Raw genomic sequence first — 22,714 nt, 5'->3', positions numbered from 1 at the left:
TTTGAACTTCTTCCAGGCTCTTGCCTCACGAGACTATAGAGGTAACTGTCAAAACATTTCTTGTTGTTGTCAAACTTCATTAAAGATATTATATGTAACTTTCAGAGAATCCCTGTTATTAATAACACCAGTGGCGTAAATATGTGAAAACTAAACTAAAAGACATCTATTTGTAAAAAGGCTAAAAGCATGAAAAAACATTCAGAAATATGTGAAAAATATATGAAAATTATGAGTACAATATATGAAAAATATATGAAAATTATTAGTAAAATATATGAAAAATATCTGAAAACTTTTAGTAAAATATATGAAAAATATCTGAAAATTATTAGTAAAATATCTGAAAAATATCTGAAAATTATTAGTAAAATATCTGAAAAATATATAAAAAATATATAAAAAATATCTGAATATTATTAGTAAAATATGTCAAAAATATTGAAAAAATGTTCGAAAATGTCTGAAAAATGTGTAAAATATCCAAAAAATGGCTGAAAAATATTAATAAAATATGAAAAAATCAACAAAATAACATATATTTGTAGAGAGCCTAAAAGCATGAAAAAAACATTCTGAAATATGTGAAAAATATCTGAAAAATGTCGGGAAATTATTAGTGAAAAATATCTAAAAAAAGAAAAAAGAGAAAATTATTAGTAGTATTAGGAAATATGTGAAAAAAATATGTGAAGATTGTCCAAAAAATATCCAAAAAATAACATAGAAATCAGACCACAGGCGGTTATAGGTAACCGAGAAAGTCTTGGGATGGGCAGTGATTCCCTGCAGAGAAGTGGCAGCTCTTCAGACGAAAAGGATAAATTCATTCCTTCGTAGACGCCCCACAGCTTTCCTTTGGTCTTCTTTAATTTGTGCTCTGTGAAATCGAACCGGACTAAACAGAAAACTAACCAAAAATATCAATTTCACTCTGATTGGGACTAGACAAACAGATTATAGCCGGAGAGAGCACCCACAGTTTCTCATTAGTCCCGTGTTTACGGCTCTTTCTTTCCATCCTCTGTTTCAGACTACCGACGTCTCACACCTGCTTCAACGCTCTGCTGCTCCCTGAATACTCCTCCAAGGACAAACTGAGGGAGAGACTCCTCAAGGCCATCACATACGCCAAAGGATTCGGGATGCTGTGACACACACAAAGTGTTGGGACTCGGCATTTTAACAATAAAAAAGGGAGTAATCACATGAACATGAACATGACACACAAAATGCTGCAATAACCCCGTGCCTAACCCCCCCCCCTCTCTCCACCAGTCACTCTCCACTGTGGGCCTTTCACTCTGAGGCCTCTCACAACAGGACAGGACAGTAGGTTTCCCAAAGACTTTAAAGGGACAGTTCAGGTGTTTCTCAGTGGAGGTGTCTGAGGTACTTCTCCATATAGTCAGTGTATTACCTACAGTAGATGTCCTGCCGTGGACGGGGGCAGCAGCTGAACACATTTGAGACTATATCAGTTTAAGTGTACGCTATATTTAGATTATGTTCACCTCTTTACCTCGCTGTCAGACAGCCCTTTCTGACGCTCTCTTCGAAGCCACCAGACTCCGTTCAGAAAACCAGTAATTTAACCTCACAGAACACAGGAGTTGCTGGTCTTACGCTGCATTAAAGGGTTAGTTTGGATTCACCAAAGTCCCACGATAACAGGGGAGAGAATCACCAGAGAAGCCACCATAAGATATTATCACGATACATAAGTCACGATACAATCTTATTGAGATTTTTAAACATTTTGCCATATGCGTAGTATTGCGATAACATAAATTGGGATTTATTACCTTTTTTCAACTGCAAATTATGCAGTTTGTCAACATCTGTTTTATCAAAAAAGATACTGTTTTCATTCACTGATCTGGAGGTCAGAGGTCAAAGGACCCCTTTGAAAATGGACATGACGGTTTTTCCTCTCCAGAATTTAGCGTAAGTTTGGAGCGTTATTTAACCTCCTTCATGACCAGCTAGTCTGACATGGTTGGTACCGATGGATTCATCAGGTTCTATAGTTTTATATAATACCAGGATCTTCTCTCTAGCTTTACTAATGTCTGAAAAAAAAGACAATAAATGTCCGAAATAAATGTCCGAAAATAGTATGAAAAACGTCGAAAGATGTTCGAAAAAAGTCTGAAAAATTTAGCAAAAATAGTCTGAAAAATATCCGACAAATGACCGAAAAATGTAAAAAATACAAAAAGTCTGAAAAATGTCAAAAGAAAAGTAAAGAAAATATCCAAAAAATATCCGAAAAATATATATGATACCAGTTTGACATGTTATGATTGGAGCATATTGTTTGGACATTTTTCAGACTTTTTTTGGACATTTGTTGGATTTTCTTTTTTTTTTTTTCCATACATTTTTCAGACCTTTTTTCCTGATATTTTTCTGACATTTTTTCAGACTTTTTAAAAACCTTTTTTGTTGACATTTTTAAGACATTTGTTCAACCTTTTATTTTTTTTTTTACTTTTTTTGACATTTCTTTGACATTTTTTCGGACTTGCTAGATCTTTATGCTAAATGCAGTACCTGTGAGGGTTTCAGGATCAATATCTGTCATGTGTTGTGTTGTTAATTGATTTACAATAATAAATATATACATACATTTGCATAAAGCAGCATATTAGTCCACTCCCATGTTGATAAGAGGATTAAATACTTGACAAATCTCCCTTTAAGGTTCATTTAGAACAGATAAAAAATGTGTGATTAATCAGGATTAAATATTTGAATCGATTGACAGCCCTAATAATAACGATTGATACTTGACGTTAGTGTATCAATACAATATTGCCACGCAAAATATTACGATACTATGTACTACTAGTTTTTTTCCTCCACCCCTACACAATAACACAAACAAACTAACCGATGGAGGCAGCGGTAGACCAGCAGCTCTGTGTTCTGAGAGGTTAAATCACTGTGTTTGTGAATGGAGTCTGGTGGCTTTGAAGAGAGCGAAGATAACGGCTTCAGTTCCCCGTCAGAAAGGCCTGTCTGATGGCGAGGTAAAGGGCTGTCTGACAGCGAGGTAAAGGGCTGTCTGACAGTGAGGTAAAGGGCTGTCTGACAGCGAGGTAAAGGGCTGTCTGACAGCGAGGTAAAGGGCTGTCTGACAGTGAGGTAAAGGGCTGTCTGACAGCGACGTAAAGGGCTGTCTGACAGCGAGGTAAAGGGCTGTCTGACAGCGAGGTAAAGGGCTGTCTGACAGCGAGGTAAAGGGCTGTCTGACAGCGAGGTAAAGAGGTGAAAATATTCTAAATATAAGAGTACATTTGGAGAAGGACCTCATACAACCCCAGTGAGAAACAGCTGAACTATCCCTTTAAGACGGCACTTGAATAACGTATTTTTTCTTTTGTTTCTGGCAAACGTGAGTATTTGATTTGTGAAACTGTGAAAGTGCACTTAAACACAGGATTTTAGTGAATGCCAGCACATATTTAGTCTATTTATTGACTTAGTTTAGTTCAGTTCTTCATGGTGTAGCAGTATTCAGTCCTCTCTTCCCTCTCCTGGGAGTGAACTGGGCTTAACGGTGCTCCTCGAGGCCTTTTCTATATTACTGCTAACACAAACAGCCTCATATTTAAACTGTTTCCTGTCGGAGCGAGCTCACCACTAACCTGGAGGTTATTTTGAAGTATTTCTGTGTATTACATATGAAATGAATACTGTGTGTTGTGAAACGGTGAACAACCCCACCACATCATGTGGTTTTTTTTTTGAGAGCTCGCAGGGTTTCAGGATGACTGGTCCGTTCGAGACTTTCACTTCCTGTTTCCTGTTTCCCTTCGGTTTTGTGTTTTCTGATTGCACATTTGTTAGTGCAGTTGCCAAACGTGCAATGCCTACACACGGAAAAGAGTCACATGAAATGTTTTATTTGGCCAAATATCTCAGGTACATAAAGAATGTGCAGATAATGTGAAACTCTAATGTAAAGCAACTATTATGCAAAGTAAATAAAGATGAACAAAATCTATACACTTTGTCATTAATATTATGCATTGAAGGAATTCCTACTAACAACAGATGACAAAACCTTCTTGACTGAAGTCAGTTTTTACTTGCCCCTATACAAACTGTTTTATTTATTAGCGGTTATCAAATAACAACAAAGTTAACCGTCATGTTTAATCTTTATTTAAGTAAATGAATCTGGAGTTTGGCCCACATCCTCTCACGCCACCCAACTAAACTCCTGTTTCCAGGATTATTGAAATGACCTGACTCGCTTGTCTCACCTGCAAAAGGACAATCCAGACTCAGTATATGTTATATGAACATTTTAATGTTTATTTACATATAACATCGCAATTTACAACTGAGAGCTGATAATAACTTATGAACAGAACTGCATATGGGTTTATTTTGTACATTCAGTATTAAATGGATGTTGCAGTTGTATAATTGTGTATGAATTGTAGTTAAATATTTAACAGATCAATATGTTTTCTGGGGTAAATGCAGGCGGCAACGTCCGGGTCTGAGAAGTGAAGCCAATGCTGAAGAGTCTTAAACCTGCGTTCTCTCTACCAGCCAGCAGGGGGCGACTCCTCTGGTTGTATAGAAGTCTATGAGTCTACTTCTCTCTTGATTTATTACCTCAGTAAACATTGTAAACATGAGTTTATGGTCTCAATCTCTAGTTTCAAGTCTTCTTCAATACAGCATGATGTTCATTTAGTAAATGATGGTCCCATTTAGAGTCAGATAGACCATAAAGCAGGGGATGCTTTAGGGCGGGGCTACCTGGTGATTGACAGGTTGCTACCACGGCGTTGTCCGGTCTGGGAGTTGTCCGTGTTTTGGTCGTACAACTTTAACCCTTTCACAGCGTGTTTTCACTTCATCAAAGTTAAGTATAACATTTATGATCGCCTGAAAATGTCTTATTCATTGTTCGGTTGCACTTAGCTCCACCCTCTCGTGTCACTTCTGGTTGCAAAAAACTAAGATGGTGACGGCCAAAAACCAAGATGGCGACGGTTAAAACCAAGATGGTGATGGCCAAAAACCAAGACGGTGATGGCCAAAAACCAAGATGGTGACAGCCAAAAACCAAGATGGTGACAGCCAAAAACCAAGATGGTGACAGCCAAAAACCAAGACGGTGACAGCCATAAACCAAGACGGTGATGGCCAAAAACCAAGATGGTGACAGCCAAAAACCAAGATGGTGATGGCCAAAAACCAAGACGGTGACAGCCAAAACCAAGATGGTGACGGCCAAAAACCAAGATGGTGATGGCCAAAAACCAACATGGTGACAGCCAAAAACCAAGATGGTGACAGCCAAAAACCAAGATGGTGACAGCCAAAAACCAAGATGGTGACAGCCAAAAACCAAGATGGTGATGGCCTAAAACCAAGACGGTGACAGCCAAAAACCAAGATGGTGACAGCCAAAAACCAAGATGGTGACAGCCAAAAACCAAGACCGGTGACAGCCATAAACCAAGATGGTGACAGCCAAAAACCGCGGCCAAAAACCAAGATGGTGATGGCCAAAAACCAAGACGGTGACAGCCAAAAACCAAGATGGTGACGGCCAAAAACCAAGATGGTGATGGCCAAAAACCAACATGGTGACAGCCAAAAACCAAGATGGTGACAGCCAAAAACCAAGATGGTGACAGCCAAAAACCAAGATGGTGACAGCCAAAAACCAAGATGGTGATGGCCAAAAACCAAGACGGTGACAGCCAAAAACCAAGATGGTGACAGCCAAAAACCAAGATGGTGACAGCCAAAAACCAAGACGGTGACAGCCATAAACCAAGATGGTGACAGCCAAAAACCGCGGCCAAAAACCAAGATGGTGACGGACAAAAACCAGATGGTGACAGCCATAAACCAAGATGGTGACAGCCAAAAACCAAGATGGTGACAGCCATAAACCAAGATGGTGACAGCCAAAAACCAAGATGGTGACAGCGAAAAACCAAGATGGTGATGGCCAAAAACCAAGACGGTGACAGCCAAAAACCAAGATGGTGACAGCCAAAAATCAAGACGGTGACAGCCATAAACCAAGATGGTGACAGCCAAAAACCAAGATGGTGACAGCCAAAAATCAAGACGGTGACAGCCATAAACCAAGATGGTGATGGCCAAAAACCAAGACGGTGACAGCCAAAAACCAAGATGGTGACAGCCAAAAATCAAGACGGTGACAGCCAAAAACCAAGATGGTGACGGCCAAAAACAAAGATGGCAGAATTCAAGGCTTCAAAACCGCAGTACACCAACCAATGGGTGACGTCACGGGGACTACGTCCACTTCTTATGGCAACAGCCAACAACCAAGATGGCGACGGACAAAACCAAGATGGCGACAGCCAAAATGCCGAACCAACAGGTGACGTCACGGTTAATACGTCCACTTCTTACATACAGTCCGTGGGAATATGTCAACACTGATCAGGAAAACGAAGATTCCTCATTATTCTAAGGCTGTCAAAAGCCTTTTTTTTTGGAAACACAAGTACTTCTGATCAACATGAAATTGTCAATCATAGCACACACAAAAACGTTTGCTGCATACACTGTACACAATTTGACACATTATGATGATGATGATAAACAGAGATGTATAAATATATATAAACATGTCCTTTAAAAAGTGTCACTCTACTATTCTAAATGAAAAATCCCTTCACTCCCTGTAAAGTCCTCGGGGTCGTCTCTCACGCTACTGGACTTTTTTTGTCCTTGTCGGCCACCACTTCCGTCAAGTCCTCTGGTTTCATGGACTTCACTTTGCCCTCCATGTCGGTGACCCTCTGCTTCATCCTCGACGTGCTGGAGGTGAACTCCGCCATCAGCTGGGCGAACTTGGTCTGCATGAGTTCCAGGTTTCCCTGCAGCTTCACGATCTTCTCGTCCAGGTCTTTGGGGTCGGCGCCGGCGTTGGCGATCGCCTCGTCGATCAGGTTGTCTTTCATCAGGATGTCTTTGCCCTTCTCCTCCAGAGCTTTTTTGGCGTCCGGGTACTCGGTGAGAGCCTCCATCAAGTCGTCTTTGGACAAGGCGAAGAGATCCGAGTAGCCTACGCTTCTGATGTTGGCTGTTCTCCTGTTGCCGGCTTTACTGCCCTTGATACCCAAAATACTGATTTCCCCAAAGTAGGCTCCATCACTGAGCACTACGAACTGAGTGACTCCATCATCGGCCACCACGGCCAGCTTCCCCTCCTTGATGATGTACATCTCCCTGCCAATATCCCCCTTCTTACAGATGTAATCGCCGGGACTGAACACTTGCGGCTGCAGCTTGAGCACCAATTCAATCAGCAAACCGGCTTCGCAACCCTGGAAAATACGCACTTTTTTCAGCGTGTCCAAATGGACGTTGATGGCGATCTCGGCTTTGAGCTTGTCCGGGAGGTTCTTCAAAACCTCCTTCTCATCGCAGGTCTTCTTCTCAGTCCACAGGTAGTCAAACCACTTGATGACCCTGGCCTCCAGGTCCTTGGTGACCTTTCGGAACTGCATGTACTGCTTTATGGAGTCGATCTTCGCCTGGAACTCGGCACGGGAGGCGTTCATGTTGGAGATCATGGCACCGACGTTACCGACAATACTAGCGAAGATCAGCACGCCGGTGAGGAAATCGGCAATGACGAAGACAAATTCAATATCCCTGACTGGTGCAGGGGTCTCTCCGATGGTGGTGAGGGTCAGCGTGGACCAATACAGGGAGTAGATGTACTTTCTGGCCAAGCGGCCGTGCTCCGGGTGACTGATATTAGGATATACCCACGTGTCCGTTCCAAAACCGATGGTTTTCGAAATGGCAAAGAACATACAAGCATTCCAGTGGATAATAACGAGGATATAAAGTACGAGGTTGCTGATACGAAACATGTTCGGGAAGCTGGTTCTGGTTTCAGTCCGCTCGAAGAACTCAAAGAGCCTCGAGATTTTGCAGAGACGGTTGAATCTGAACTCCGGGTTGTTGTAACCGAATTTCAGAAACAGCAGATCGGTGGGTATCATGGAGATCATGTCGTATTTGAACTGAGATGTTGTTCTGTATTTATTTCTCAGTTTCCCGGAATCTTTTACCAGCAGGCCTTGTTCCAGGTAACCTGAGGGACAAACACAACATTAGGAGCCAAATCCAAAACTACAATGGACACAAATTGGATCAGGCCAGTAAATATTCGTTATCGCTAGCTATAACCCTCATAGATGTGAGTCAGTAGGGGCCTACTACATTGTAAAGTGAAAGCGAAACTTGAAAGCAACACGTTCTAACATGTAAAACTGCATGAAATATTATGTTGTGAACACAAACAAAGAAGCTTCTGTAGTTTTAACCAACAGAACCACTTGGATAAGTTTAGGGAAAGACATCGTGTTTTGGTGGTGTAATAACTACGTTTCAAAAGGGAATCTTTGTTTGTCAACACAAAGACAACTATACGTTTCACGCGGGATGTAAACTCCGGCCTCCTTGGTGAAAACTGTGTTTTGTGACGACACATTTTCACTCGTCAAATACCGCTGCTTGGTCAGTGCCACTCGGCATCGGAGACAGACGCATGGGGTACCCCTCTTGCGTTACTTTAGGATGGACCAGGGACGGCGTGTTAATATACGGTCGTTACATGCATAGTGTCCTTTCAAAATAAACTTCAGTTTTCACAGGAAGTTTAGGCAAAACAACCACTTAGTTAGGGTTAAGAAACGGTCGTGGTTGACTTTAACTTCAATACGACTCACGGGAGTAAAGTGCGCCTCCGTGCGTCGGCTTCCAATGCCGAGGGGCACTGACCCAACGGCGGTATTTGGCGAGTTTGGAGTGAGAGCGTGTTGTTTGTGTCCCATCTATTTCCCCCGACCTACGCCCAATATGGAGTTGTAATGCTGTCTTTAATACAGCGCTTGACTTCCCAACCTGGTCTCACTCCAAACTCGTCAAATACCGCCGATTGGTCATCGGCATCGGAAACCAACGCACGGCGTTACCGTTTAGCAGTCGTATGTGACGAACCAGGTTTTCAACTAACCAGGAGACCGCTGTTCATGTCTCGCGTGAAACTTAATGTAACGTTGACTTATTTTGTCACGTCAGTTGTTAGTCACGTGACTCGTCGGTATCATCAGTCCCGTGAGTCGCTAGTCAGTGAAGTTAACGTCAACCACAACTGTTTCCTAACCGTCACTAAGTGCTTGTGTTGCCTAAACCTAACTTCCTGTGAAAACGGAAGTTCATTATACCCCCGCGACAACGTAGTCGGGGGTATATAGCGCTCCGCGTGTCCGTCCGTCCTTCCGTTCGCGTGTCACACTTTCGTTTCCGGAGCAGAACTCTAGCAGAACTATTTAACTTAGTTAACCTCTAATTTGGTGTGATGGTGACAGTGTGGTCTAGTTGTGCCTTTTGGGGGGTTAGAAGTCCAAAGTGCCCAATATTTTTGAAATTTAGGCCAAAAACTGTTTTTTTTCGACTTCTATTTTGTTTCCGGAGTACAACTCGAACTCTTGCCTCCTACTGACTTTATCTTGAGGAAGGTGAGCTGATAACAAGCTACATTGTGCTCAATAGACTAATTCCATTAGTTCCAAAAGAGCAAAACCTTTGGCTCTACTTTAGTAGGGGTCAAGCAGTAAGCGGGTGGGGGTATGTGAGCCATGCTCACTTTTGCCTTGTTTTTAAAGGGACACTGCATGTCACAAGCATATATTGACACGCCGTCCCTGGTCCGTCCAAAAGTAACGATAGAGGGGAACCCCGATGCATCCGTCTCCGATGCTGAGGGGGCGCTGACCAAGCGGCGGTATTTGACGAGATGGGAGTGAGGATGTGGTGCTATGGCTGCTAAAGGTCGCTGTTGTCTTCATTTATTCCTCGTTTCAGTGATGGACCATGTGAATAGATGAATAGATTGTGTCTCGAAGAGAGAGTCCAACCTGTTCTCGATCTGACGAAGGTGTCTGTGTAGTAGAGGATGTCGGTGGTGTAGTCCAGGAACAGCCAGAGGTGAGTGTACGTGTCCTGGAGTTCATTAAAACAGGATCTAGAAGACAAAGAGGACACGTTTTACATCCTGTGGTTGAACCGCTGAGTGAAGACTTTCTATCTGTTTAACAGACAATATTACCTCGTTACGATCATTATCAGGTTATAAAATACCGGGCCGGCGATGACGGTCAGCCATTTGTAGTACTGGTCTGTGGCTGGATCCATAATCCAGATTTCTTTCCTGAAAACAACTCAACATTAATTTAACATTTAGTTAAGTTTTACATTCAAACAGACGGACGTGTGTTAAACTACATTTCCCAGTTTCTACTGGCGTACTTACGGTGGCTCCTCCTTCTTTTTATCATCCTTTTTATCATCTTTCTTCTCATCCTTCTTCTCATCTTTCTTCTCGTCTTTCTTCTCATCTTTCTTCTCGTCCTTCTTCTCATCCTTTTTCTCCTCTTCTTTTTTCTCCTCATCTTTTTTAATCTCCTCCTTTTTGTCATCTTTTTTGCTACGGACCACAAGTTAATTTTTTTTTTACGGTGGTGGTTGAAGAGGGACAGAGGTGGTGGTCTACTGTGTCTGAGGGGCTACCAGACTACAGAGGAGAGGGTCTAGAGGAGGTCTAGAGGAGGTCTCACAGACCTTGTTGGAAGATCTGGTGCAGGTCATACATTTGTCCAGCAGATGGTGTCGTAATACAGGCAACCTTCCACGTCTTCTTTACCAGTCAGACTGGCTAAATATCAGTATATGCCTGAATATTCCCCCGAAGGTTAAATCAGTACAAACCCACATCATAACTTCCAACAACAAAAACACGAAGGGGCCGACGTTTAATGAGTCTAATTCAGGAGGAAACAGGTTTAATGTGTCTAATTCAGGAGGAAACAGGTTTAATGTGTTTAATTCAGGAGGAAACGGGTTTAATGTGTCTAATTCAGGAGGAAACAGTCCAGAACGGGCCGATTGCTTGGCCCCCAGGAGGGCTGCTTGCAGCATGATGTAGCATGCTGCTACAGCGCCACCTATTGGCCAAATGGCACCAAATTTGTCATGGTCACTCAGACATCATATCTAAACATGTCCACCAAATATGGTCCCAATAGCACAAAGCGTTCAGGAGATATTACATTTCTTTGTAATATAAGAACATCAACAATGTGTTCAATTCAAGAGGAAACAGGTTTAATCTAATTGAGGAGGAAACACCAGGAAAGGAATGAGGAGTTGTTTCTAGCTCTAAGATAAACTATTTAATATACCACAACAAAAGATGCTACTAATGTCCAGCATGATCCATGACTCTAAAAATCTACTTTTCTATTATTCTGCTCTATTCTATGCTCCCACTTACTCGTCTGTGTTGTTGCAGTTGTTCATGTTGTAAGTAGCTAGCGGCCACTTACTGGCAACACTTTGGAAAGAAATAAAAGATATTTAAGCTCTTTGTTGTCTTCGCAAACACAGAGAAATGAAGAATAAAATATCAAGTCAAGTTTATTTATAGGCCTTAAGTCTAATATCACAAATCACTAATTAGCCTCAGACATTTTTTAAATTGTAATCTCTATTTATATATTTATATTACACATTTCTAAATGTATTTATTTATTTTTTATTCATTTAATTATTTTTGCACATATATTTTATTTATTTAATTTTTTATATTTATTTTAAATGTGTAAAGAAATGTATAAAGAATCGAATACATAAATAAATACGTTTAGGAAATAAATAAATAAATAAGGGGTGAAATGCAAAGGAAAAATCATGCATAAATAAAAGCATAAATACATAAATAAATATATACATTTAAAAATAAATAGTATATAAAAAATGAACACAAAAATAAATAAATTCAAAAATTTACAAAAACAAATATATACATAAATAAAAGGGAAAAATTAAACAGAAGAGTAAATAAATAAATAAATAAGGGAATCAATACAAAGATAAATAAATATAAATTATCAATATATGTCACGTTTTTATAAATTAATTAATTTCTGTATTTATTTTTAATATTATTTTTTCTATATTTAATGACATATTTATTTATTTTTTGAGTCATTTATTTATTTATTCATATATTTTTGGCAGGTTCTGTCCTCCATAGAAACAAGGTGTAAAAACCACACTTGACTGTTAGCTAGCGGTTAGCTAGCAGAGCAATATCCTTGTTGGAGTTACGTGTTCGGATTTAAAGAAACAGACAAACTTGGTTTTACATTCTCAAAGAATGTGGTTGAGGTCTAATGTATTTCTTTATTAACAGAGCTGATGAGGACAACAGTCCTCTCCAGCTCCATAGTGAGCTGTAATGTAGATTAATGAAACCTTCAAGCCGTGACCGTCGTCGGCACCGCCACACAGCCCAGTACTTACTTCCTCTTGCCGTGGCCGACGGACTGGTCGTTGCTCTCTCGACCGGAGAGGTCTTTGAGCTCGGGGCCTCTGAAGCGCTCCAGGAACGAGTCGGTTCTTGGTGGTACGGGGTTCGCTCTGTGAGACGCCGCCCAGTTCCACAGCATGAAGAAGAAGTGAGAGAGCCTAGACGGTTAGCGGCGGGAAAACAGAACAACGTGACGCCCGTCTAGACTAGGGATGTAACAGGATGAGTCAATACCAGTGGTGGAGGAAGTACTCCTATATTAACCTGTACTAGAAGTACAATGCAACAATACTCCATAACAAGTAAAAGTCCTTCATTCAAACTGAAGTTTACATTATAAGATTGTTAAAGTAATGAGATTTTCTATCGCCCAATGAGGTAACACAATGATGACCGAGCTAGGGCTGGACGATACGGCCAAAAATGTTACGACAATGTGTTTTATTTTATTGGTCGATGACGATAATTATCACGATATATATTTAATAATAACAATAATGCTCAATTTGCAGTTTTAAGAGTACTAGGTCCAGAACGGGCCGATTGCTTGGCCCCCAGAAGTGCTGCTTGATGCATGATGTAGCATGCTGCTACAGCGCCACCTATTGGCTAAATGGCATCAAATTTGTCATGGTCTCTCAGACATCATATCTACACATGTCCACCAAATGTGGGTCCCAATAGCACAAAGTGTTCAGGAGATATTACATATTTTGTAATATAAGAACATCAACAATCAGGAAAAAATTACTTTTTCTGGCTCCGGCCCCAAATTTGGTGATAAATGCTAAAAATGTGTAGGAGGAGCAGCAAAAAAATCTTGATTTGGACACAATTCAAATGGTGAAAAATCAATCTTGATTCAAATGCAAATTTATCGGACTGAACCAATCGAATCCTGATAGTGAAACTATTCATTTAAACAGAGTAGACTAGGGCGGAGCCTATGACGTATTGTGTTTTTGTAGGTAGAGGAAAACGGATTTAAAAATAACTTTATCCCAAATAAACTTCAAATATTTTACATCGTAAGAGTTTATCGTGAAAATGTTGGCTTATTTGTCACGTAACTTCCGTAGGTATTTAAACCCAAATGTTGACTTGTTTGTCATATAATTTACGTAACTACCGTAGTTATTTTAACTCAAACATTTACTTATTTGTCACGTAACTTCCGTACTTAAGTAACGTTACTTCCGTAGTTATTTTAACTCAAACGTTGACTTATTTGTCACGTAACTTCCGTACTTAAGTAATGTTACTTCCATAGTTATTTGTGCCCAAACGTTGACTTATTTGTCATGTAACTTCGTACTTAAGTAACGTTACTTCCGTAGTTATTTCAACTCAAACGTTAACTTATTTGTCACGTAAACTTCCGTACTTAAGTTACGCCACTTCCATAGTTATTTTAACCCAAACCTAGTTTTTGTTGCCTAAACACTGCAGGCGCTCTGATCGCTTGTGTTGCTGGACAAGATCTCATATGAACCGTTGTATGAGGATATGTTGAACCGCTAACCTCGCTGTCAAATGAATGTAGTTGAGTAAAAAGTAGAATCTTTCCCTCTGAAATACAGTGGAGTAGATAGATAGTAACTTTATTGATCCCCGAGGGTAATTCTAGAGTACAGTAGAGTACATTAGAGTTCAGTGCTTGAGTAACTAGACTTTCCACCACTGGTACATGAGGAGCTAGGTTTACCTGGCCATCGCTCCAGCTCCTGTAAAAGAGTCTCTGTGGGACTCTGCAGACAGCGTCCTCTCTGAGTTCAGAGACTGAGTCCTGAAACACAGAAATCATCACAACTGAAGGTCATGTGACATCAACGGGACAGGAAACGTGTCTTCAGTCGTCAGAACGGTTAAAACACTTAGACAACAACGTATAGAAGATGCTGATGTGTCAGAAAAGAAGTCAAAAGTTTCAAGACTTTGACTCAGACCTGCTCTCCCCGTTCTCTATGACGGCGAGCTCGTCATCGGACGTGGCGGTGGACCAGCGCAGTCTGGGTGAGAGGGAGTTCTCACAGCCGACCTTTGCCATGTCCTCTGCTGGCCTGCAGACACACACAGATACACACATATATATATATATACAGATATATATACTGATATATGAGACATCTTACAGGTTTTCTCGTTCGCTTTGCCTCAATTCTTGACTGAGAATTAGTTATTTTTAAAAACAATGAGTTCAAATCTCTGAACAATTAGTTTTGTTGTTCACAACAGATTATAATTCCTCATTCAAGCAAATTGCACATTTTTGGCACACGTGTAAAAGAGTCAATAACCACTTCTACAGTATACAGTATATGTCTTTCTGATCAAACCTGATGAGTTGATTCTCAGTGAAACTGTCTTCTAAACTTTATTTCATCGTTTGAGCCGTCACATGCAAAATGATCCATTCAATTATCTAAATCTGTCAGACATACACATAATATTCCTTAAATATCTATGACGAGGAGATACCATTAGTTGTTTTTGAACTGAACTACTGCAGCTTTGTTCATTGTTGCAGGTTTGTTGTTGTTTTTTGGCATAGATGGCTTTTTTTTTCTCGTAAAGTTATGACTTTATTCTCATTAAATTACAACTTTTTCTCGTAATATTACGACTTTATTCACGTAATATTACAGCTTTTTCCTTGAAATAGTATGACTTTATTCTCATTAAATTACAACTTTTTTTCCCGTAATATTATAACTTTATTCTCGAAATCTCCGATTTTTTCCCCCTAATGTGGCCCTAATACTCTGTTGTACTACATGAATAAATTTACTTTATACATATAAAGTTATATATCCCTTTTCTGTGTACTATTGTACACTGTTGACTTTTACAAATGTGAATCTAAAAAGCTCTGTGTGATACACATCCAGCCAGATAAAACAAAGATATTATATTATAGTACAGAAGAAGCCAGCAAAACTACTTTTTCATTCCGTTGTCATCGGCCAGTTCACTGACACAATAACTGCTTTAGAAGCATGAAAGAGGTGTTTTTGGGAGAGTTTCTCCCTTTATAGCAGACATGTAATGGATAAATAGATAAATACAGTTTGGAGAAAGTTAAGACTGTTTTATAAAACGTGTATTTCCCTGATGATGATGTTGATGTGTTTACTGAACGCCACTGTTTCTCTGTTTGTCTGAGAGTAGCTCCTAAAAATACCTCCTCATTATGTCCTTAACACTAAACAGGATCAGTGACCTCTCTCTGTCAACCAGCAGCTGCTTTTTAAAACAACTAAGCTTTGGCTTACAGACCGACTGATGCTGCTATGTTCAGCGGTGTATACGGCAGGTTAAGTCTATTAGGGCGCCACTTAAAGAACGGGTACGTGGCGAGGCCTCCAGGTTCAGTCTGGCTAACGGGACATGTGCTCCTGTAAGAAACACTTTTTATTTAATGCAGCTTGATTGTAAAAGTGTAATTTTTTCTTTAAACACTAGATGTGTTTTGTGTGGAGGTGAATGGTGACTCAGTGATCTGTTGGGGAACCACCGGGTTGTAACACGTGCTCACGTGGAGATTAGTGTTAATACCGGGAGTTAACCAACCCCCCCGCTAAATTAAAGAGCTTGAAGGGTGACGACGGGTGAAGTCTGTCCACCAAATGTGAATGTTGCATAATCATCTCTGAGCCACTTCAGTACTTTTCCTCTTCCTCCTGAGGAATCCGTGTTCATGATATAATTATAGAATCAGCCTGATTGTGTTTTCTGTCAAACATTCAATCCACGTATTCTCTGGCTTCTGGCTCGACGTGAGAGTTTTTTAATCCTCTCTCCTTTCCTATTGGTCTTTATTATTTTAAGTGTCCTGTTGGTTTTAAATTGGTCTCAGTGTATTATTGTGTTGTCTTGACTTTTACTCAGGTAACCAGGGCCGGCCTCTAACCCTGTCGGTGTCCTCGGTGCCACTCCAGGGCTATAGAGTTAGGTGTTACACCGACACAGAAATTAAGATTTTTATTGTTATAAATAACTGTATTTATTATAATATAAATAAACAATGGGTCCTTGATATTATTGGCTTAAAAGTGTTTACTCAGTTTCTCTACAATTACACTTTTATTAACAAATAAATGGCTGGGATGAAGAATGAGAGTTACAACTGGGTGAAAAGTGTATTTCTTTCTTTCTTTCTTCTTTCTTTCTTTTCTTTCTTTATGTATTTATTTATTCATTTATTTATTTATTTATTCATGTATTCATGTATTTATTTATTCATTTATTTATTTATTTATTCATTTATTCATTTATTATTCATTTAATTCTTTCTTTCTTTATTATTTATTCATTCTTTCTTTCTTTCTTTCTTTGTTCTTTCGTTCGCCTCAATACAGAAAAGGAGGAAGGACACCACCAGCATTTATTTTAATAATTATTTTATTTGTTTATTTTTTTTTAGAGGGCGACCAGCGCCCCCAGAACGTGGAGCCTTAAGCCGGCTCTGCAAGTAACATCCCACTAGTTTTTTATTGTGTTGTCTTTATGTTTTTTATTTATAATTGTACAGCACTTCGCCTCAACTTTTGTTGTTTTTAAATATGCTTTATGAATAAATTTGGATTGGATGATAACCACAACTTGATGGAGTCACGAACTAAAGTGAATGATGGTGCAGTTTTGCAAAAAATATTGCAATGAACACACAATGTGGTGAACATAAACAGCACAGCAGTTTGTGAAATAGTCACGAAATTTGATGTATTGATTCGTGTTCATAACACAAATTTTATTTTTTTTGTGATGGTCAGATCCATCCACGTAATTAGTTATTTTAACCCAAACCACCATCTTTAAATAAACCTAACTAAGTAGTTTTATTTTGAAAAGACTGGAGCGGAAATTGCTGGACATTCGTAGGAAAATGCACAAAAAATACGTTACGTACAAATAAAAGGACGATATTTGTAATCCAATTCAGGCATGTTTAAGTAAGGGATAATGCACAGCGAGCCGGTCATTGTTGTGAAATAAACCCCGGCAGGATGATGCTGCACCCCGACGTGAAGCGTGTAGCTTATTACACGGCTACTTACTGAAGAAATCAATATTTTTAACACAAAAAAGGTCCTCCAGAGTCCGACATCAGAGCCGCACCCATAGCAACGGTCTGTTATACGTAGCAATGGTCTGTTATACATAGCAACGGTCTGTTTTACGTAGCAACGGTCTGTTATACATAGCAACGGTCTGTTATTTATAGCAACGGTCTGTTATACATAGCAATGGTCTGTTATACATAGCAACAGTCTGTTATACGTAGCAACGGTCTGTATACAAGCAATGGTCTGTTATACATAGCAACGGTCTGTTATTTATAGCAACGGTCTGTTATACGTAGCAATGCTCTGTTATACGTAGCAACGGTCTGTTATACATAGCAACAGTCTGTTATACGTAGCAACGGTCTGCTATACGTAGCAACGATCTGTTATACATAGCAACGGTCTGTTTTATGTAGGAACGGTCTGCTATACATAGCAACGGTCTGTTATACGTAGCAGCGGTCTGTTATACATAGCAACGGTCTGTTATACGTAGCAACGGTCTGTTATACATAGCAACGGTCTGTTATACGTAGCAACGGTCTGCTATACGTAGCAACGATCTGTTATACGTAGCAACGGTCTGTTATACATAGCAACGGTCCTGTTATAAATAGCAACGGTCTGTTATATATAGCAACAGTCTGCTATACATAGCAACGGTCTGTTATACGTAGCAGCGGTCTGTTATACATAGCAACGGTTCCTGTTATACGTAGCAACGGTCTGTTATACATAGCAACGGTCTGTATACGTAGCAACGGTCTGCTATACGTAGCAACGATCTGTTATACATAGCAACGGTCTGTTATACATAGCAACGGTTCTGTTATAAATAGCAACGGTCCTGTTATATATAGCAACAGTCTGCTATACATAGCAACGGTCTGTTACACATAGCAACGGTCTGTTATACGTAGCAACGGTCTGTTACACATAGCAACGGTCTGTTATACAGAAATAACAGACCACATAACGCCGTGATTGACCAATCAGAATCAAGTACAGCCGTGTAATAAACTAGATTATTATAATGCTCTGATTCATGTGATGTCCTTAGAGTAATGTTTAATTAATTGATTAGTTGTCAACTATTACATTAATCAGTTTGAGTTTTTTTTAAGATAAAACTTAATTCTCTGATTGCAGCTTCTTTCGTAAACTGAATATCTGTGAGACATTTGAGGACATCGTCTTGGACTCAGTTTTTAAAGCCAGAGTAAATATACTGGTATCATATATATACTGTATATAGGTATATATATACTGGTATCATATGAAACTATAAAACCTGATGAATCCATTGGTATTAAAAACAGAAATATCAATCTAAAAAAGATAAAATAAATGAATTTAAAATGTAATACAAATAAATATATATATATATATATATATATATATAATAAAAGGAATTAATATAAATATAAATAAATAAAGAAGCAAATTAAAACAGAAATAATCATAATGTCACATTTTATCAATTTATTAATTAATGTCTACATTTATTTTTTTATATTATTTTTTTCTACATTTAATGACATATTTATTTATTTATTGAGTCATTTATTAATTTTTTCTTATTATTTTGGCAGGTTCCATTCCTCCGTACATTTACATGCACAAAATATTTATTGGTACAATGTTACGCTACATTTTGGCGAGTAAAAACCTTTTGACCTCCTTTTAGAGACCAAACAACTAATCAATCAATTGAGAAAATAATCGATAGATTAACCAACAATGAAAATAACCTTTATAGTTGCAGCTCTACTGTTATTTATAATTGTTTGTGTCCTTTATAAAAGACTCTTTAAAGTGAAAATGTTTAAGGCAACAGGGTGACTTTTCCTGTCATAACAGGTCGTATTTACATTATAAACATTTAGGTAGTTAGTCTCGTGGTTCTCAACCTGGGGTCGGGCCGCCTCAGATGGTCACTAGATAACGTCTGACGGGTCGTAACTAATTTATTTATTTTTATACATTTTTTTGGAACTTTAAATGTGATGTAAATGTTTTCTTTTGGTTCCTCAGACATTTCTTTAATTAAACCAGATGTTTTTTAGTCGTTGGTTACAAGACAAAAAAGGTTTTATTCTATAACAATGTCTTGTCTTTTATAAGCTTATCCAATGTTTTTTATGTAAATTTCTTTCTTTCTTTCTTTCTTTCTTTCTTTTTTTCTTTATTCATTTCTTTCTTTCTTTCTTTCTTTCTTTCTTTCTTTCTTTCTTTCTCTCTTTCTTTCTTAGTCTTGAAAGGCCTTTAGTTTAGTGTTTGGTGTGTTATGTGTACGTCATGTAGTCTGAACTGACTGTAATGTAAATCTGCTCCGATCAGAGTCAGTGACGTAGCATAAAAAGAGAAAGTAAAAAAAAGAAAATCTTCCTGAATGTGAATACTTTCTGGTTTCTTTCCTCTGTGACAGTAAACTGAATATCTGTGAGACATTTGAGGACGTCGTCTCGGGCTTTGGGTAAGACATTTTTCACCATTTTCTGACATTTTTATAGACATAAGATACAACTGATCGATTAATCGAAGAAATAATCAACAGATTAATTGACAATGAAAATAACCGTTATAGCTGCAGCTCTACTGTTATTTATAATCGTTTGTGTCCTCTATTAAAGACTCTTTAAAGTGAGGATGTTTAAATGCTGACTCTCTTTGTTCGTAGAGAGATTAAAGTCTCTGCTGAACTCAGCCAGGTGTCAAGACTCACTAAGAGGCTTCGGACTTCCATGATCCCTCACATATATACAGTATATATCTATATATATATACACATATATATAGATATATACTGTATATACGCCCCACCCTCACACCCCAATAATAACCATTACCTTTATTAAATCAGCTATAATGTTAATTCACTTGTTGATGTTTAATAGTAATTTAAAAAGCTTCCAGGCACATAAACGCTCTTTATTGGCTTCATGACTTCTTAAACTAAAGACTAATAATAATTATTCATATCACATTGTAATATCTTGTTATGTTTTACCATGTGGTCTCCAGCATAAACATTATTACAACAATAAACACAAACAATCTACTGTGGTTATTTGTTATATATTGTACGTCTTAATGCAAATATTTGTACATATTTCTTATATTCTCATTTATTATTTTTTATTTTATTACTTACTTATATTTCTTTACATATATTGTGTTCATATTGTAGAATTATGTACATACTTTCTTTCTATTTCTTACATTTCTTTATGTTTATATATATTTGAGCAATTTTAACTCTCCAATTTCCTAATCAATAATTATTATAATACATAAAACAGCTTTAAAATGATTTCAGTGGAAGATTTAAGAAAAAAAAAGATATTTTCTCCATCATTTAAATTGAATTAATCCCCCCTCACAGTAATCAGTTACAGGTCTTCCTCTCACAGTGTCTGTTTGCTGTATAACTCCACATTTTTATATATTTTATAATTATTTTAATTATATTCAGAGAGCATCAGATCCTGAATCCTTGAAGGTTTTAGAAAGGATTTGCTGAAGCTTCTTAAACAACGTGTTGCTGCAGATCAGCTGAGAAAAGCTGTTTTTCTTCTATTAGATGTGAAACTGTAAATGTATATAGATCAGATATATTAATATATATATATATTTATATATACGTATATATCTAACTCACCGGTGTGAAGCCGCCTCACACTGACTTGTGTATTCCAACTGAAGCAGTAATTCCTCTCTGATCTCTTCTGTTTAATCCCATCTTCATCTTCAGAGAACAGAACCGGGATAGAAAGATGTCCAGTGAAATATTCCCTCTTCTTTTTACTCAGAAAACCGAGTCAGCAGGAGCGAGGACGAGGTCTCTCCATGATGATGTGATCAGCAGCTCTGCTGGAGGAGGAGGACGGAGTCGGCTCAGAGAACCGGTCCCAGATCAGATCAGACCAGGAGGGGAGGAGACCTCAACAGCACTGGAGTCACGGTTCATTAGCCTATACTATCACTGTTCATCAGCCTATACTATCTCTGTAACCATGTCCATCTCTGTCCATCTCTGTTCAACTCAGCCCATCAGTGTCCACACCTCATAGGTACACATAAACACATTTTATAATATTTGATATACTAATCATTTATTAATTTCTTTCTTTCTTTCTTTCTTTCTTTCTTTATTCATTTCTTTATTTCTTCATTTCTTTCTTTCTTTATTCATGTCTTTCTTTCTTTATAGTTTCTTTATTTGTTTATTTATTCATTCATTTCTTTATTTATTTATTCATTCATTTCTTTCTTTCTTTCTTTCTTTATTCATTTATTTATTTATTTATTCATTCATTTCTTTCTTTCTTTCTTTATTAATTTCTTCCTTTCTTTCTTTAGTTAATTTCTTTCTTTCTTTATTTATTCATTCATTTCTTTTTCTTTCTTTCTTTCTTTCTTTCTTTATTCATTTATTTATTTATTTATTCATTCATTTCTTTCTTTTTTCTTTCTTTCCTTTCTTTCTTTCTTTCTTTATTTGTTACCTCAATGCAGAAACTGAGGAAAGACGCCCACCTGCATTTTTTAAAAATAATATATATTTTTTTTAAGAGGGCGACCAGCGCCCCCAGAATGTGGCGCCCTATAGGCGACCGCCTATATGGCCTGTACCTTAAGCCGGCCCTGCAAGTAACATCCTACTTAAAGTATCAAAAGTAAAAGTACTCATTAGTTTAGTTTATTACTTTATTTGACAGGGGCAGTGCATATAGATAACATTTCTGAAAATAGACTACGCCAGAGTTAGCCAGAAAGGCTAATTTTCATCTGTAGTCCACAGGACAGGCAGTAGCTAAAACACAGACGTTGAGAATAAAAGCATTGAAATCAACAATAAAAGCAAAGAAAAATAAAATGTGTGGATACGAACAGAGCATGCACGACATAGAGAGAAGAGATGTAACACACAGAAGCAATAATAGCATGACAACAATAGATGGGTGGGTCTAAAAACACCAGACTTTCAACCCGGAGATCCACTATGGTGCCCCGTGTGAGGCAATACGTTTTTTATTTGTCACGTCACTTCTGTACTTCAGTTACAGAACTTCTGGAGTTATTTTAACCCAAACCACCATCTTTACCTTAACCTAACTAAGTAGTTTTATTTTGAAAAGACTGGAGCGGAAATTGACACGTGCATCTCTTATTGCTGGACATTCATAAGAAAAACACAGGAAAAATACGCTGTTGAAAGTCGGGCTGAGTGTCACAGAAAAAT

At 38.3% G+C, this 22,714-nt stretch overlaps 2 protein-coding genes across 7 annotated transcripts in view; one reads left to right on the top strand and one right to left on the bottom strand.

The window, feature by feature from the left end:
- The window catches only part of ube3a (ubiquitin protein ligase E3A), a 13,185-nt gene extending 11,984 nt beyond the window's left edge, over nt 1-1,201 (top strand). For all 5 annotated transcript variants that reach the window (XM_037770764.1, XM_037770763.1, XM_037770761.1 and 2 more), the window contains one exon: nt 1,034-1,201. In XM_037770764.1, the coding sequence (XP_037626692.1) occupies nt 1,034-1,154 (121 nt within the window). In that variant the 3' untranslated portion in view covers nt 1,155-1,201. The remainder of the gene's footprint in view (nt 1-1,033) is intronic.
- Nucleotides 1,202-6,360: 5,159 nt separating this feature from the next.
- On the bottom strand, nt 6,361-21,572 carry cnga3a (cyclic nucleotide gated channel subunit alpha 3a). 2 transcript variants are annotated; one of them, XM_037771318.1, is made up of 9 exons: nt 21,131-21,572; nt 14,350-14,463; nt 14,109-14,189; nt 12,397-12,561; nt 11,366-11,425; nt 10,346-10,519; nt 10,142-10,243; nt 9,951-10,057; nt 6,361-8,122 (listed from the first exon to the last, which is right to left on the bottom strand). In XM_037771318.1, the coding sequence occupies exons 2-9, from the start codon at nt 14,448-14,450 to the stop codon at nt 6,720-6,722; spliced, it is 2,193 nt and encodes a 730-aa protein (XP_037627246.1). In that variant the 5' UTR covers nt 14,451-14,463; nt 21,131-21,572; the 3' UTR covers nt 6,361-6,719. The 2 variants fall into 2 exon arrangements, with proteins under 2 accessions (XP_037627246.1, XP_037627245.1); XM_037771317.1 differs by lacking the exons at nt 10,346-10,519; nt 11,366-11,425.
- Nucleotides 21,573-22,714: the final 1,142 nt, after the last annotated feature.

The sequence above is a fragment of the Sebastes umbrosus genome, chromosome 5 (assembly GCF_015220745.1).
Source record: "Sebastes umbrosus isolate fSebUmb1 chromosome 5, fSebUmb1.pri, whole genome shotgun sequence".
Lineage (NCBI taxonomy): Eukaryota > Metazoa > Chordata > Actinopteri > Perciformes > Sebastidae > Sebastes > Sebastes umbrosus.
The sequence above is the reverse complement of the archived record's forward strand: the minus strand, read 5'-3'. Positions and strand labels throughout refer to the sequence as shown.

What these genes read in the sequence shown, in the direction of transcription:
- cnga3a (XM_037771318.1), bottom strand. Translation starts at nt 14,450, where the DNA reads ATGGCAAAGGTCGGCTGTGAGAACTCCCTCTCACCCAGACTGCGCTGG. An exon ending in AACTGCAACAACACAGACGA is followed by an intron (nt 10,520 to 11,365) that starts GTAAGTGGGAGC and finishes TGTGGTCCGTAG; the next exon opens with CAAAAAAGATGACAAAAAGG. An exon ending in CTTCGTCAGATCGAGAACAG is followed by an intron (nt 8,123 to 9,950) that starts GTTGGACTCTCT and finishes TTTGTCCCTCAG; the next exon opens with GTTACCTGGAACAAGGCCTG.